At 40.8% G+C, this 17,214-nt stretch overlaps 1 protein-coding gene across 3 annotated transcripts in view; it reads right to left on the bottom strand.

Moving 5' to 3' along the window:
- Positions 1 to 8,942: 8,942 nt before the first annotated feature.
- Positions 8,943 to 17,214, bottom strand: part of LOC121638987 (phospholipid phosphatase-related protein type 5-like) — a 60,921-nt gene continuing 52,649 nt past the window's right edge. For 2 of the 3 annotated variants that reach the window (XM_041984120.1, XM_041984121.1), the window contains exons 4-8: positions 14,434 to 14,554; positions 13,781 to 14,031; positions 13,172 to 13,348; positions 11,074 to 11,210; positions 8,943 to 10,863 (exon numbers count right to left, since the gene is read on the bottom strand). In XM_041984120.1, the coding sequence (XP_041840054.1) occupies positions 10,755 to 10,863; positions 11,074 to 11,210; positions 13,172 to 13,348; positions 13,781 to 14,031; positions 14,434 to 14,554 (795 nt within the window). In that variant the 3' untranslated portion in view covers positions 8,943 to 10,754. Of the gene's footprint in view, positions 10,864 to 11,057; positions 11,211 to 13,171; positions 13,349 to 13,780; positions 14,032 to 14,433; positions 14,555 to 17,214 lie in introns of all 3 variants that reach the window. The other variant, XM_041984122.1, reaches the window with a different exon arrangement.

Genomic DNA, 17,214 nt, shown 5'->3' with positions numbered 1-17,214 from the left:
CTGGCTTATCTCTACTGGAGCATCCCAGTACAGTACAGCTCTGAACTGGAATGCACCTTCAAGAAAATAAACTTTTTTTCTTGCAAGAACAAGATAAATTAGAAAATGTGAGAAAACAATTCTTGGAAGAAAAGATCATGCATCTCATTTGGACTTTCTTGGATTAATAAATTTAATCCAAATAGAATTTCTTTAAATATTTTTTTTTCTCTCATTCTTTGAAGAAGACATTGTTTAGCCACATTTAATGGTACCTCTATCTTTCTGGTGGACTTATTTTACTTCCCTTCAGAGCTCGTATAACAACATGTTTTAGGTTGACAACAACAGCTTGTAAATTACAAATGCCATGCAATTTAATCAAGACCCTTTGCTTGCTTAAGGGATGAAGAAATAATTAAGGAAGACTTCACATCAGTCTACAAAACAGCATTTAAGTTGACTGTGCATTTATATGTGACACCATATAAAGATGGTTCTGTTTATGACAGCACTGTCTTGTTTAAACTCTTCCTAGTTTCCATCTAAATCCATTCAAATTAAAGTTAAAAGTCCATAAAGAGCCATAATATTTACTACCCCAATTCCCCAAAAGTTGGAATACTGTTAAAATATGAAGGAAAACAGAATGCAATGATTTATAAATCTCATAAACAATGTTTAATCCCTAATAGAACATAAATAAGATAGCAGATATTGAGACATGTTTTCATTTCATGGAAAATATTAGCTCATTTTGGATTTGATGGCAACAATACATCTAAAAACAGATAAAACAGGGGCAATAAAAGGTTAGAAAAGTGAAAAACAACGGAAAGAGCATTTGACAACTAATTAGGTTCATTGACAACAGGTCAGTAACATGACTGGGTATAAAATAAAAACATTTTGAAGAGGCAGAGCATTGTAAATGTAAAGATGGGCCCACAATTCAATGTGCAATCCACAGATTCACTGTAAAAGCTCCATCGGGCGAAGAAGAAGCTATACATAAACAGGAGTGGGAGCATCCAGCTTGTTACTAGTGGACAGTTGAAAAGCCTGCATTTCTGATAGTATGAGGTTGCATTACTGCCTACGATGCATGCAGGTTCTAAGCCTGTGAAGCTCCATCAATGCTGAAAGTCTATGGAGGTTTTAGAGCAGGGGTGCCTAAGTTCAGTCCTTGAGATCTACTATCCTGGAATTTTAGATGCAACCCTTCTCCAATGCGCCTAAATCAAATTGCTCAATTCCCTCATCCACATGTTATTCAGCTCTGCAGATGACTGGTAACGAGCTATTCATTTGATACAGGTGTAGCGTGTCTTTGATAATAGCGTGAGGACTGGACTTGGGCACCCCTGTTTTAGAGCAACATCTACTCCCATCCAGTCTTCCTCTCTTTCAGGGAAGGCCTTGCAGATTACAGCAAGACAATGCTAAACCACACCCTGCATCCGTCACAACAGCATGATTTTATAGGAGAAGAGTCCAGGTGCTGAACTGGCCTGCCTGCAGTCCAGATCTTTCACCAATTTAAAACATCTGTTGCATCATAAAACTTCAAATCCACAAAAAAGATCCAGGACTACTGAGCAGCTAGAATCCTGCATCAGACCAGAGGAGGACAACATTCCTCTCCTAAAACTCCAGAAACTGGTCTCCTCACTTCCCAGACGTTGTGAAAACAAGAGGGGATGCTACACAATGCCAAACATCACCTTGTTACAACCTTTTTAAAAAAGTGTTGATGCCATTAAATTCAAAACGAGCTAATGTTGTCCATGAAATGGTAAAATGTCTCTGTTTAACATCCAATATCTTGTTAATGTTCCACTGGGAATAAAATATGTGTTTATTTGCAATCATTGCATTCTGTTGTTATTTACATTTTATACCACAGCCAGACTATTTTATGGAATTGGGGTTGTATGTAGCCTACAGGTTGTATATAGTTATATATAACTAGAACATGGACCAGTAAACCATTCAAAATTGAATCAATATTGAAATATTTAGACTTTCAATGCCATGCATGTATATTACATCATGTAAAACCCACTGATTTGATTTCAGTTTCAACGCTAATGTTTCCACATCCTCTCAAATGTCTTCTTCATGTATCTCTAATGGAGTAAACTCTGCCTTGTTTTCAGTGTGGTGGTGTAACATTACAAAATATCCTGTTTTTCTTTTTTGTTTTAAACCCTAAGAACAATTATTTGTGTCACGAACACTGAATTAACAGTCACAAGTCATTAGAATAACACAAGTAAATAATTTAATTGAGTGGTTTTTGCACACTTAGGCTTAAACTTAAAGATGTGAAAGATTCATCCTCTAATTGGAGTGGAAGTGTGTTTACGATGCTCAGCAGTTGGTTTGTAGGACTGGGAAGTGGGATGCTGGCAGTCAGGATTGAAAAAGAGTTTGTATGTATGCGTTAACAAGAGAGACAAATAGGACACACAAATAAGAACAGAGTGACACAGAGAGAGAGAGAGAGAGAGAGAGAGAGAGAGAGAGAGAGAGAGAGAGAGAGCGAGCGAGAGAGAGAGAGAAGCAGGTGCATCACTAATAGCTTTTTAAAAAGGTTACAGCATAGAGCTCTTCTTTTCTAATGGGGTTCTGGCTGTGCTCGAGCAATTTCCGGAAAAGATAATGTTGTCGAGAGTCTAGAGAGCTTTCTGTGTGTGATTGTGTGTATGTGTGTTGACGTTAACAAGGCTGACAGCCACAAATTCAAAGGAACACAAAGAGGAGGCAGTAAGAGATTGGAGCAATTTAGAGAGACAGAAGAGGAGAGAAATAGTCTGTGCCCATATTTCAAAGTAATCGTGCCATTACATTACATTTATTAGCTTGATGACTGATGTCTGCCGTGGGCCATCGGAGGTCTCAAGCAAAAAAGATTGTAAAATTTTTTCACTCTTGCTCATTTTTACCTTCCTAATTTGCTGTTTGTTATAAATAAACCTGGAGAGTCCTTCTAAAAGCTTCTGTCTTCCTTGTGACATGGTAGACATCACCACCTTGTGTTCACAGTTGCTCACTGCAACATTTTAGACTTTGTTCTAAAACCACCATCATCACCTTTACACAGAATATTAAATGCTTGGTAAAGTTTGTCTCAACTTGAAAGTTGAAACAAATTTTTGGTTGAAATCACAATATTTTATATACACTGTCATTGTGAAATTTTGTACAATCATTTGCTAATGAACTAAAAAAGTTTTCAAATTATACATAATTTGAATGATCTGCTTTTAACATTTAATCTAAACTAAAAGGTAGAGCCATCTAAGGACACTAAGGGGTTGTTCTTTCCCATTAGTGTGTTTATATTCTACACCAACTATACACTTTATTTGATGAGAGCTCCACTTTATAAATGAATAAGCAAAAAATGCATTAAATATTCAGTTGTTTTTATGAAGTTTATGGTTCCCAGACAGTCTAATTGCTAAAGTCCTCTATTATGTACTATGAATACAAAATACTTGTGTTTTTAAATGAGTCAAGTGAAAATTGTTGAATAGTATTTCAAGTGAGCAGTAATGAAAAAGAAAATGGACCTTATTTCAGTTTCAGGTTTAAAGTATCAGGTCATAATTGTTAATCAAAAGATCAGGTTTCCTCAGGATTGGGTCTCTGCTCTTTGCGGATGATGTGGTTCTGTTGGCTTCATCGGGCCGTGATCTTCAGGTCTGGCTGGAGCGATTCGCAGCCAAGTGTGAAGCTGCTGGGATGAGAATCAGCACCTCCAAATCTGAGCCCATGGTCCTCAGCTGGAAAAGGATGGAGTGCTTTCTCCAGGTCTGGAATGAGGTCCTGCCCCAAGGAGTTCACGTATCACGGGGTCTTGTTCATGAGTGAGGGAAGGATGGAGTGGGAGCTCGACAGGCGGATCGGTGCAGCGTCTGCAGTGATGCGGGCTCTGCATCGGTCTTTTGTGGTGAAGAGGGACCTGAGCTAAAAGGCAAAGCTCTCGATTTACCGGTCGAGCTACGTTCGTACCCTTACCTATGGTCACGAGCTGTGGGTAGTAACCGAAAGAATGAGAATACAAGCGGCCAAAATGAATTTTCTCCGCAGGGTAGCCGGGCTCTCCCTTAGATATAGGATGAGAAGCTCACTGATCCAGGAGGGGCTCAGAGTAGAGTCGCTGCTCCTCTTCATTGAGAGGAGCCAGATGAGGTGGCTCGGGCATCTGATCAGGATGCCTCCTGGACGCCTCCCTGGTGAGGTGTTCCAGGCAGGTCCCACCAGGAGGAGGCCCCGGGGAAGACCCAGGACACGCTGGACAGAATACATTTCTTGGCTAGCCTGGGAACACCTCAGGATCCCCCAAGACGATCTGGTGAATGTGGCTGGGAGAGGGAAGTCTGGGTTTCCCAGCTAAGGCAGCTACCCCCGCGACCCAACCCAGGATAAGAGGCAGAAAAAAGATGGATGATCAAGTTTCTTTAAAATGTTAATTAAACCTGAGATAAGCAACAGCACATAAAGCATTACCCTGCTTCTTTGTTTATTTAACAAAAACAAAGCTAAAGTGCTGACATATTTTGTGAAAAGTGAAGTAGAGCCTCACTGCTTCCACACGAATTAAGAGGTTCAGTAGCTGCCAGGTGCTGCTAATTAAAAGTACTTGATTAAGTGATCATCAGCAGGTGTGAGCTTCTCTGTGACAGCAGAGGTTTTGTCAGTGTGATGGTCTGAGCCCATTCAGGCGTGTGTTAAAATAATACCAAGAAGAAAAGATGTCAGCTAATTAAGCAACTGTTGCTGAACCATCAGTCTGGGGGAGGGTATAAGGACATTTCCAAACAATGTGGAGGTAATTATTTGGAAGTAAAAAAAATAATCACATGTGAAAAACATGCAAGACTGTTTTCTTTGTCTTTGTAAATGTTCATCCTATCCTTTATTTCATCTGCCTAATGTTGGCTGCTACATCTGTTTTTACTTGTGTTTGATTGTTGGTGACGAATTGTTTTGTGGTAAATTATAAGCTTGTGCTGCCTTCAGATACCCACGTTCCCAGTCTTTCTGCTCCCCACTTTAATCAAGTAGTTGAAAATCTGGGAGTAAAACTGAACTGTTTCTTGAAATTGGACAATCGGGCTGATGCTGCTGTGAAAAGTAGTTTCTTTTAGCTTCGTCTATTATCCCAAAGTAAAGCCTTTCCTCAGCTGCAGTGATCTGGAGCTGGCCATCCATGTAATTATGAGCTCCAGACTTGACTACTGTAATGCTTTATGCATTGGTATCAATCAATCTTGCACCTTCTCTTTACAACATGTACAAAATTCTGCTGCTCGTCTCCTAACCAGCACTCAAAAGTACAAATCACTCCTATCCTGTTCAGGGCCGGTTCTAGGAATGCATACATGAGGGGGCAGGCATAAATTTGAAGGGGGCATTATGAGTACATACTTCAGCATTTTCTTGTTGTTGTTTTTTAAGTGTTTCTTTAACGGAACTGTGCTGTTAGTGGAGTCCAACTTCAAAGAAATGGATTGCACTTTGTCAGGCCTCTACTCTAAGACCTGTCCAGCTTGGGTGTCCCACCTGAAACCAAAGCTCCTGCTGGTATAGCTCTTAGAGTCACTGAGGCACGCAAACCCCCTGACCACAATAAGGTGGCAATCCCTCAGGGGGGGAACAGAAAATATCAATAACAAAAATGAAGTAAGAAAAAAGAAAAGAATGATCCATTATCAAAGCTTTAACAACCAACAAAATAACAATTGCCCTATTGGACAGCCATTAGATGTCTAAGCATTTTGAATAAATTTGAAACTAATAACAATAAACTCAACTATCTGTGTGTTTGTTTCTGTCTGTATATAGACCATAATGATTAAAGAATCATAACTAACAAGCACAACAATAACAGAGCAAAAAATTAAACCCCCTACCAAAATAAGGCAGTGAACCTTCAGGGGGAAATAATGATAATAATAAATGAAAATGAGTAAAAACTAAATGATCCTTCATCAAAATTTTAAGAACCAACAAGGCATACATGAAGCTCTGAGCTGAACTGCTGAAAGCAGCGGGAATGTAGAGTGAAACTTTCTGTTATTTTTTTCTTCAAACTAGCATGCTGAACTAAAGGCTGGGCGGAGCTTGAGGGGTCTCATATGCGCAGCTCGTTTTCCCTCAGTCTAGTACCGAGGAGGCAGTCACATCTATGGCCCGTGCGTGATTGATCACTGCTCCTACTAACAGGCGTTTAAATAGAACAGAAACAAACCCCAGTTGACAGAATAGATGCAATAAATACGCCTGTTATTATAAGTATTTATTCAGTATCGCTACAACACATTTAACAGAGCTTTACTCTATAAGTTTTACCGCTGGAGCTCAGCAGCCGCTCTCTCTACGAGGGGGAGAAATATGACACCGCAAGATCAGGCTGTATGTCAACTCATTTGCATACTAAACACTGATTGGTTGTTTTCTGTGGTGGTGGGAAGGACTTGTTGAAGACAGTACAATGGATCCTGTGAAGCTCCGACACACAGAGTTCAGTACAGAGGGGAGAGAGCGTTTGGAGAGATTTGCCCATTTCGGCGCATTTGATTGAGGGGGCAGAATGTTTGTTTGAGGGGGCACTGCCCCCTCTTGCCCCTGCGTAAAGCCGACCTTGATCCTGTTAGCTCTGCACTGGTTCCCAGATCAGTTCAGGATACAGTATAAATTGTTGCTTGGAGCTTGAGGTATCTGCATGTGTGCGCAACGCAGTGTTTTTTTTTGGCAGGCATCTTCATTTTAGTCTTAGTTTTAGTCTTCAGGATGAAAATGCTTATTAGTGGTGAATGTGTGGTAATCCTACAAGAAATAACAACACTTTGGACCTTTGTTATGTTAACTTAAAAGACGCCTACAGTGCGGTGGCATTGCCTCCCCTCCACAAGTCTGATCACAATTTGATCCAGCTCAGGCCATCATGTGAGCCATGTGTGATGAGACTGCCCACAATCAGTAGATCATTTAGGCAGTGGTCCCCAGAGACGAGCGACAACTTGAGGGGCTGCTTTGAATCTACTGACTGGATATACTTGTGGGCTCAGAGGGAGGCAGTAGTGACAGTGACATTGATGAGGTTGTGGACTGTGTCACAGATTATACTAACTTCTGCACAGATGTGGTGGTGCCCCTGAGAACTTGACACTGCTTTCCAAATAAGCCGTGGATCAAAAACCCCACTAATCGTATTTTAATTTAAAAAAAACAAAACAAAACAGGTGTTTAACACCGGTGATAGAAACGGGGCAAGGATCATACAATAACCTGAAGAGGACTTTGAGGCGGGCCAGAAGGGATTACAAATGCAGTCTTGAGAGGAAATTGTAGAACAATAACACCCAGGAAGTATGGAGGGGTACGAGAGCCATTACTGGCTATAAGGAGAAGAAATGTGTAGCACCTGGTAATGTGGATATGGCAGATGAGTTCAATCGGCTACTAAAGGAATGTACATTAGAGTTGGCCGTGCCCTTACACTTCAGACTGGATGTGTCCCTGCCCAGTGGAAAACCATGTACCTTGTCCCGGTGTCCAAAGTGGCAAGGCCTGCATGGCTAAAGGACTACAGACCAGTGGCCCTCACATCTGTTATAATGAAGACTTTTGAGAGACTACTACTCCGACTGCTCAAACCTCAGGTAGAGTGGGCGCTAGACCCCCTATTTGCCTATCAAGAAAACATCTTGTTTATACAATGGAGCAGGGAGTTATTTGAGGCTGTTGTTCTTTAACTTCACAAGCACCTTTAATACCACCCAGCCTCGGTTACTGAGGGGAAAGCTTGAGAGATTGGGGGTGGATCCTCTTTTTTGTCACCTGGATCCATAACTATCTTGCTCAGAGGTCACAGTATGTCCGGCTGGGAAAGTGTTTCACAGACTTTGGTGAGCAATACTGGGGCACCACAGGGGACTGTTCTGTTGCCCTTTCTCTACACACTTCTGACTTTGCAGACTTTGCAGTGTGCCATGTTCAGAAGTACTCTGACAACACCGCCATTGTAGCAAATGTGAAGGGTGGGGATAAGGGCGAGTACTAGGAACTTATTGCTGGATTCACCACCTAGAGCAGGGATAATGGTCTGATTCATAATACATCAAAGGCCAAGGAGATGACTACTGACTTAGGCAGGAAGCCCTTGCATCAACCTGTCACCATCAATGGGGAGGTCAGCACCTACAAATATCTGAGTGTACACCTCGATCACAAACTGGACTGGTCAGTACAGACGTGTCCTGTGTAATAAGGGACAGAGTAGGCTGTTTTTCCCAAGGAGGCTCAGGGCATTTGACGTGGGCAGTGAAATGTTGTACATTTTCTGTTGTGGCGAGTGCTGTTTTCTTTTGGGGCTGTCTGTTGGGGTGGCAGTATGATCACAAGGGACATCTGTCCATCTGTCCGTCCCTCCCTCCCGGTGGCAGGGTGGCTGGGATACGTGCTCCTGGGGGGCGGGTGGTCTCCTGGGACTCCAACACATCTGATTCAAATCAAATGGATTCAGCAGCTTGTCAATGAGCGGCACAAGTATCCATTAATTTGGACCAGGTGTACTGAAGCAGTAAAACATCTAAAACCTGCAGGACACTGGCCTTTGAGGACCATTGGTTTAGATAATGACTCAGTCTAATATGTCACGTGTTGTTCTATTTACTGCATTTAAGACCTGGTGAGGAAAAGATCATTTTTCTTTTTCCTAAATGTTCCAATAAACAGCATAAAACTCATGAACTGCAGTCCTCTCCCGGTTTCACATAAAGCATACATTTATGTGAAACAGTCTTTCCTTTTCACAGACCATCAACATGTCATATCCTGGGGGAGGGGGGGACTGCAAGTGTGATATAGAGTAAAGAGTAATACAAAGCAGTTTTTTACAAACTGTCACATGCCACAGGCATTAAAACATCAATAATTCATCACAGCAATGTGTGATAATTGTAATTTATTTTTGGTAAATAAATACAAAACAGAGACTTATAACATGAAAATAATATCATTTGAACAGATATTTCTCAATCCATTCAGTTGTTTACAAAAAAAAAAAAAAAAAATCTGAAAGAAAATACTGTTTGTAATCTCAGAGCTATAATGAGCACCTTCTGCTATAACAGGCATTGTTAGGACACCTTGGCAGGGGTCCTTTTAAGGCCTGCAGTTATACACAAGCACAAGTGTGTAATTATAGCAGCTATTTTTGACAGTATAACTTAAGAAAAACAGATTGCCAAATTAACAGTTGTGCTGCCATACAATGTGCTCATGATAAATATGCACACCAATCCCAATAAGCATACTTACACATACACACATTCACACACGCTTAATAAAACCATTATATCTTCTTTATATAACCCATTCTGTAAACTAGTGTGACCTGCAGTGTCCTGTTGAACTGAGCAGAACCAAGCAAGGTTGTGAGCCAAACACACCGACTTTGTGTTAGTTAGATTTCACACACAACTCCGCTGCGCTACATTCCTGCTTTACTGTAGATCCAGCTACTACTCCGGTTCCTACAAGACAGCTTCAGGTTGCTTCACATTGTTCACACACTTTAAATAGAATGATAATGCTGTATATACTGTGTAAAGAAACCTATGCACTGTACAAACCTATACAAAACCCCAGAGGTCACATCATAGTGTTACACACTTTGTCTGTGCCATTAGTTTTACACCATAAGTGTGATGAACAGATAGACTGGACGAGAAAGACGCACTACAGCAGTATTAAACTCATGTCATATATGCTCTTTTGACACATTTCTTTTGGAGACACCACCTGATATGAATGTAAGTCTTATTAGTGTTCTGTGTGTTAAAAAACAAAACAAAACATGAGGCTTCACTGTGGTAAAAAGAAAAAGAAGAACAGCATTTTTCTGCAAACTAAAAGAAGAATTCCATATGGGGCAAAAGTCGGGAAGTCAAGTCCTCAAACTTCCTGAATAATTCACAGCATGAACATCAAACCAGTTGACATTTAAAACTGACGCCTGAATATTTAGTGTCACATTTGGGATATTAACTGAAGCCCCCCAAAAAAACAAATCAAATGTGGTATCACAAGCAAAGCTCTAGTGTGTTTAAAATCTCTCTTTATCACATCACATGATTATTTAGAAGAAAACAAAAAGAAAAAGATAATAAACAACGCAGTTTACTGAACACTAAATGAGTTCATCTGTGCTATAATTTACAGAAGTGCTTCCCTCTCAAATCTGTGCAATAATACCCGACGTTACCTGCACTCTGATCACATAAAAGTCTTTATTGACTAATTGCGTTCTTTACGTGTTTCGATTTTATTGTCCTGAGTATTACAAAATGGTCTTGAGGAAAATCCACATGTGACCCTCAGCTCAGCTGAGTTTACTTCCTTCCTTTCTTTTTTCTTTTTTTGATTGGAAAAATCAAGTCATCACCAGTCAACAGTGTTTAGAGTCGCTGTTGAGCCTTTGTGGAAACCCACACAAAGTAACAGGACACAGTATTGCTTTAACAGCTCTGGCTTTGATGAGGCTTCACGTAGAGCGTTTACACCCAAGTGAAATTGGAGGCCATTTTGGAGGACAAACGAGGACAGTACAAGGCAGGTCTTTAGCCGATTACAAGATTCAGCCGAGCTTTGTCCACTGTGACTGGTGAACCTTCACACCTGGGTGGATTTGACTCGTCGCAAAGGTTGTCGTCCTTCAGGGTGGGCGGGGCAGGGTAGGGGGCATTCAGTGGGCAGGTCTAGACTGCGCTGGTGAGGCAACGCCTTGTTGGGAGGAGCACATCGGGAGGGGTGGGGGACGGGATTGGCTGATGGTCATGTGATCTCAGAATATGGTAGCCCTGGAGCCTAACAGTCAAAGAAAAACAGGGTTAGGTTGGTTAAAAAGATGTAAGGTAATGATGATGACAGTACTGACAGATTAGAAGCATCTACATCATATCTACTGTAATCATGGAAACACATCTAAAGTTATTCACAAAGACAAACACAAAGTATCCTCTCTTTGAGAAACAAATACATTTCTACCCACCAACCCTTACCTGGAGGCCACTTAACTTTTCAAGTGGACTCTCCACACGGGGCAGGGTGAGTAGAGGCAGCCCAACGGTGGGCTCTGGACACTGTTGAGGAGGCGGAAGCGGAGTTGGCACTGCTATGTGGGTTGGCTTGAAATTGTTGATCACACATGACACCTGATTGAGAGCAGACAAGAGTGAGTAACAGAAAAAAGAAAGGAGAGAGTTGTTCCAGAAGCTCCAGAACAGAGGTCAGGGATAAAAAAAATTCATCTCTGATAGCTTCACAACAGTTAACAGACTAATAAAAATGCCCCAAACCTTCCTGCCTTGTGTCACTACCAGAAACAGCTGAGGAGATGCAGCACATAACACCAGCTGTGATGGCCAGGGGAGCTCCAGAATAAGAGGTTGCTCTGATTGAAATTAGTGAAGTTAGAGCATTAACTTCTTATTTTAAGTAAAAAAAAATAAATAAAAAAAATAAAAAAAACCCCACAAAACCCAACAGAAATATGTAACATGGTCAGATTTGGAGTTTATAAAGCTGATCTGAACCACGGGGCCCTCTACAGTGGACAAAGCAGCAGGAACCACGATAAGAAAGATGTGGTTTAGAGAAATAAAATGTTAATCTCAGATTTCTTTCACATCAAATACGTTTTGAGGTACAAATAAAAACATCAAAAACCACATAAAAGTAAACAACAAAGGCATATTTTGTATTGATGCAGCTAAAAGGACTTTCTGGTTTAACTGTAGGCTTAATGTGACAGACTCCAACAAGTACAGATGGGTGGAGCGACATTCTTCGATGGACTTAACTTCAACATCTACCAAGAACCTCAGTCCTGGACATGCAACAGATCCAGGCCTGAAATAATGTTCATCCACCTGACAAACAGACCCCAGACTGCTTCTAGGTGCGGTTGGTCAAAATCCACCTAAAATGTTACCCTGTCGCATGACCTCCCATAGCTTTCATCATCAGTCCATCCTGCTATCTTTGTCCTATACCATCAGCAGTCCTCACTTTCCATTCTTCCCTGACTCAGTTCATATCATAAAAATATTCTTAGACTTAACTTGAGTCACAAGATTAATGAATCACACCTTAAATGTGGAGATTTATTTCACACATTCTTATAAATCTCATGCATATATGCATATTCAGCCTAAACTGCAATACTGCTACAAAACAAAACCAAAACAACAACAACAAAAAAAACTTCTCCTTGAGTCCAGTTTTGTTTACAGATTAAATCATTTCAGTCAAGTCAGTGTCAGGTTTATTAAGTAACTCCTCATATACAGTGTGCTGCTAAAGTCATACCTAAGATAAAAAATGATTTAGTAACAGCCCATTTTCTAAATAAGGTTCCTGTTCTACAAATGGATAATTTGAATAGTCAAAGTTCAGTAAAAAGCAAACTAAGTAAGACATTTTTTGTAAATCATACAGCATCAGACTGATTAAAATTAGTTTAAGTCACATCCAAGAAAATTAACCATGGGAATGGTTTGTTTACATTAACATAGCAGTGGTTTACGAATCGGGCCAGCAAGCAAGATTCCAACACCCTATGAAGTTATAAGCCATCCAACACAGATGTCTACTCTCATCACCAATACAGGCTGCAGCTGGCAGTAGATCACAGTGTATAATTTATTTATCATTACTGTTTTTATTTCCTCAAATGTTGCTGTATATAAAGGAAACTTCTACTGACAGAGGTACAGTAGATTAAGAGGCCTTCCCATGGCCATTACTACCCAAGGTGGGGCAGTAACCAGTGCAATCTTTAGTAAATCCTGATGGTATATTATGTTTTAATGTCTCAATGTTGTGTGGAGGTGTGCAGATAATCAAATGTGGATAAATATGTTTTTATTTGCATTTTTGTATATGTAATGACAGCTACAGTATATACCTTAGGAGCCACCCAAGAAGGCATTGCACAATAAATATCACTGCCCCAAAAAAATCCTTTTTAGTGGGGCCACCCCTTATTATAATGATACAATAGATCTTCTTTGTTTGGGGAACACCAGATTTGAGCTGAGGGGCTCTGCAGATTAAGGTGAAATCTCCCATAGACCCTCTTTCCTTTATCATCCCTCTCTTTTCTTCCTCTTACCAGGAATGCAGCGATGGCCCCTCCCGTGACAAATCCAGCCAGTATGTCATTCCAGTGGTTCCTGTGCTCGGTTACCCTCACCACCCCCACCAACACAGCCAGAGACAGCAGCACCAGGCATATGGTGGGCTTCATCAGACGGGTCCCTTTGGTTCGGAACACCAGAGTCACGTACATCTAGAAGACAGAGATATACTTGACCAATATGTGGAGAATAAATTAAATAAAAACAACTCAGTGCCATCATTTAAGATTGGTTTGGACCTGGTGGGGGAGATAAAACATACTCCACTTCTACAACCTGGCTGACCTGAAATCTTTAACTACTTGATTACACCACAAGGGGTCACACTCTGCAGTGATTTTACAGCAGCTGAATGAAAGCACCATAATAACACACTATGGCTGTGAAGTGATTCTAAAAATGACAGGATCAAGGCACCATCATTTTAAAGAGCACAGAAGGGAAACTCTGAGGGGAATGTTGAATGAATAAATGTATGAATGTAGTTGAATTCTCAGCAGAACACACCTGCCATGATAGCATCATTATATACGAAATGTTAATGAGTCTTCCTTCAGGTATTTCCTTGAAGAAAGATTTCCTACCACGGTGTAGATGGCTGAATAAAAACTGAGCGCTGCATCTTTGGAGGGGAAGGATTTTCGGGCGGACACCACCAGGAATGGGTTTCCTGTACAGGCCCGATGTTCTGTGATGTACTGCAGAGGAGACTGGCAACCCAGAGCTGTGTAATTTGGCTTGCAAGTGGACAGAAAGTGAGGCGTCTGGTTTCCTGTCACCACTTGACCGGCATTGGCAAAAATAGTGGTGGTGAAGAGACCGAAGGAGTAAACACCTGAGAGGAAAAAAAATGAGGAAGTGAGTACAGTTTTAGCTCAAAAACAATGAACACTTTTAAGAGGTAGAAATATATGTTTTTGCTAGAATTACATAGTTATTAATGAGCATTTTCTGTATTGTGGTCAAAGGCCAGAGGAATACAGCCTTTGCTTTGGTGCTTTACAACTTCAGTCACAATATAGAGATGTTAAAATAGATCTAAGTGCATCATCAGGATAGGACCTGAAAAGAAGGACAATGAAAATTGGTACACAGGAGACCCACACTAGGGACAAGGGCTCCTTTTGTCTAGTCCACACACTCTGTGACAGAAGAGTAGTTCTGTATGTCTTAATGAGCCTTGGACCCAGAGTGCAGAGTAAGTCAAAGCCAAACTTCTGATAGGTCTTTGACTGACCCAGAAAACGTACGATCCTACGAAGCAGAGGGTTGAAATAACAGCAGTCAGCAGTCACTATGGTCTTCTCCTGAGCTCCCTCTGTCTTCACAAAGAAACTGGTCACTTCTCCAATCAGAATCTGATACACACAAAAAAAAGGAGAAAAGAACAAGAGACATTTTTCACAAACAGAGCTGTAACTGCATGTTTAAGGGCTTTTCAGCTTCAATGAATATTCTGCCAGTTAAATATGGTGCACAGCAAAATTATTCATGAGTGTTCCTCCCTCAGCCGTGCAGTGATTAAAATTTCCCTCATCGTTGGCTGATTTCATGCTTCTTTATGAAATCCAGCATTAACACCTCCGATTCACAGTAATCAGTGTTTGTTGAGCTAGATCTCACATCTTTTTTACTGTTTTGAACACAATCCAGCTCCATCAAACCATGATGACGGTTTGCTTAATCATGCAAAGTTAATAATCTCAAAAATGAGTATTTGGCTCGTGAATAAAGAAGAAATATATTATTTTGATAAATGATCTAAATCAAGTTTTTTTTATAAAGCACATTTAAAACATGCACAATTGACCAAAGTGCTGTACATGAAACACAATAGAAGTGAAAATTAAAATATCAATTTTCACCCTAATCTCCCTATAAAATATAAATAATTCTATCATGAAAGCCTCCACACTTTTAAATAGTCCATGCCCCGAGCATCTGGCATTTGAAAAGCAGCTCAAGTCAAATCAGCAGGACCCTGATTTCTTATGACAGGGAAATAAATTGACTAAACACCAAACTACATGTTCCTGGACACTATTACAGTCTGCTTAAGGAATTTGTCTCATCAGGGGGACTTCTGCTGACAGAAGCATGGATAGATGTAGGTTACAATCAGTATGCAAGGTTCAGAGCAAGCAGCGTGGGATGGTGCTAATGCACCAAAGCTCCTTGCCCTCAGTGTGACAGATGAAGGCTATACTGGCACTGATGCTATGAACTAAGAACCATCATCAGAGGGTTCATTGAGAGTTGTGCTGCACTTGTGTCAGCATAAAGGATGTCTTTGGTATAACATATGCAGCATGGAAGTAGTGTGCGTTAGTGAGAGAGGTTTGGGTATTTCCTATGATGTCATTAATGGAGTTAATGTATCTGCAGAATACTACTTATGCTTGCAATCAATAAAGTTGACCACAACGGTAATCACACATGCTCTTAATGAAGGATACTCATAAAAGAACAATTTTAGAATTTCACTTTCCACTTACTTTCCCTGATGTTTTTGAATTAACACTTGTAAATAAGTAAGTAAATTCTATTTATATAGCAACTATCAAGAAAAAAATCACTAAGTGCTTCACAAAGAAATATAATAAAACAAAAGCTACCCAAAAGGAAGGTTAACAAGATGGCTTTTCTGCTGCTTTTTAAAAGAGAGCAGAGTCAGGCTTAGATGATAGGAGTTCCAGAGAGTAGGAGCGACTATTAAAAATGCTCCCTCACCTTTAGTCTATAATCGTGGTGCTGCTTGACCCGCAGACCCTGATCACATGGCCTCAGGGACCTGCTGAGGAGATATAGCCGCAAACGTTCTCTGAATGTTAAAATGTCCTCTATAGTGGGTGGGGAGCCAGTGTAGCAGAGTTAGCAACAGGGTGACCTGAGAAAATTGTGAAGTTTTTTTAGGAGCCTTGCAGCAGCTTTCTGTACAACTTAAAGCCGATCCAGTGATTTTTTTTATTCCATCAAAAAAGTATAACAATTTCCATCACAGGGTGAGACACATTGACGGTCAGCTTGGCAATATTCTTTAAATCATAACAACAAGAGTAAACTAGGGACATAACAGGAGCATCTAGAGTCAACTCTGAGTCAAGAGTTACACTGGGTTTCTCAGGGAATAACAATGAGGTGAGTGGGTCAAGAGACTAGCTTTGATAAGATCTATCTACACCACGATTGTTGGTACACTGCTAACAAAAGCATAAAAATCGTAAAGACATTTTTGTATCCCAGGACAAATGAAACCACTGGAGTGGAAATTAAGCTTTGTTCTGAGTACAGTAGGGCCAACACAGCTGACACTGGTGAAATGTGCTCTCGCACTTGAGCGTAGGGTTAAGGCAGCTTTATGCTTGCGCTGTGTCTGCATGCAGTCGTTTACAGGGTAGCTGACACTGAGTTTGCTCTCCACTCGAGCGTAGGAGGTGCACGTCGTTTTGGTGTTGTGTTGCAGTTTCTCCTCCCAATCCGAAGGTGGCAGCAGGGGTTGTATTGGCTGGTAAACTCACCAGTTTGGAGTTTTTAATGGTTCATTTCAGGTCCATAGGTATTTTCTGTTTGAAAACAATGGAGTCCAGTATGGTTAAGTGACTTCATGAGCTTGTGGAAGAAAACAATGAAATAATTTGATCAGCCTCTCATCAACTCGTTCCACAGGTTCTTGTTTTTAAAAACGGTGGTTACAAGGGAGCACTTCCGCGTAACAGTGCTGCAAGCAGGAGTGCACATCAGATCTGGAAGAGGTGCACATCGAGCTTCGTGGACCTACGCGGAACATACAGCGGTGATGCCATAACCGACAGTATGCAGATGCTGTGTGAGTATAAATCCAGCTTTACACTTTGGCGCCCCCTAATGACAGTTAATTCAGCATGCGTTTTGCATCCTGTCTCTTTTCTGAGCTGTCTAGCCAATACAAACCAGTCTAGTGTTGACTTAACTCTTGCTCTCATTTTCTTTCTTTTCCTTGCTTCCTTCAGTAATATTCTTTTGTGTTTCTTAGCTGAAT

The sequence above is a fragment of the Melanotaenia boesemani genome, chromosome 4, assembly GCF_017639745.1.
Source record: "Melanotaenia boesemani isolate fMelBoe1 chromosome 4, fMelBoe1.pri, whole genome shotgun sequence".
NCBI lineage: Eukaryota > Metazoa > Chordata > Actinopteri > Atheriniformes > Melanotaeniidae > Melanotaenia > Melanotaenia boesemani.
The sequence above is the reverse complement of the archived record's forward strand: the minus strand, read 5'-3'. Positions and strand labels throughout refer to the sequence as shown.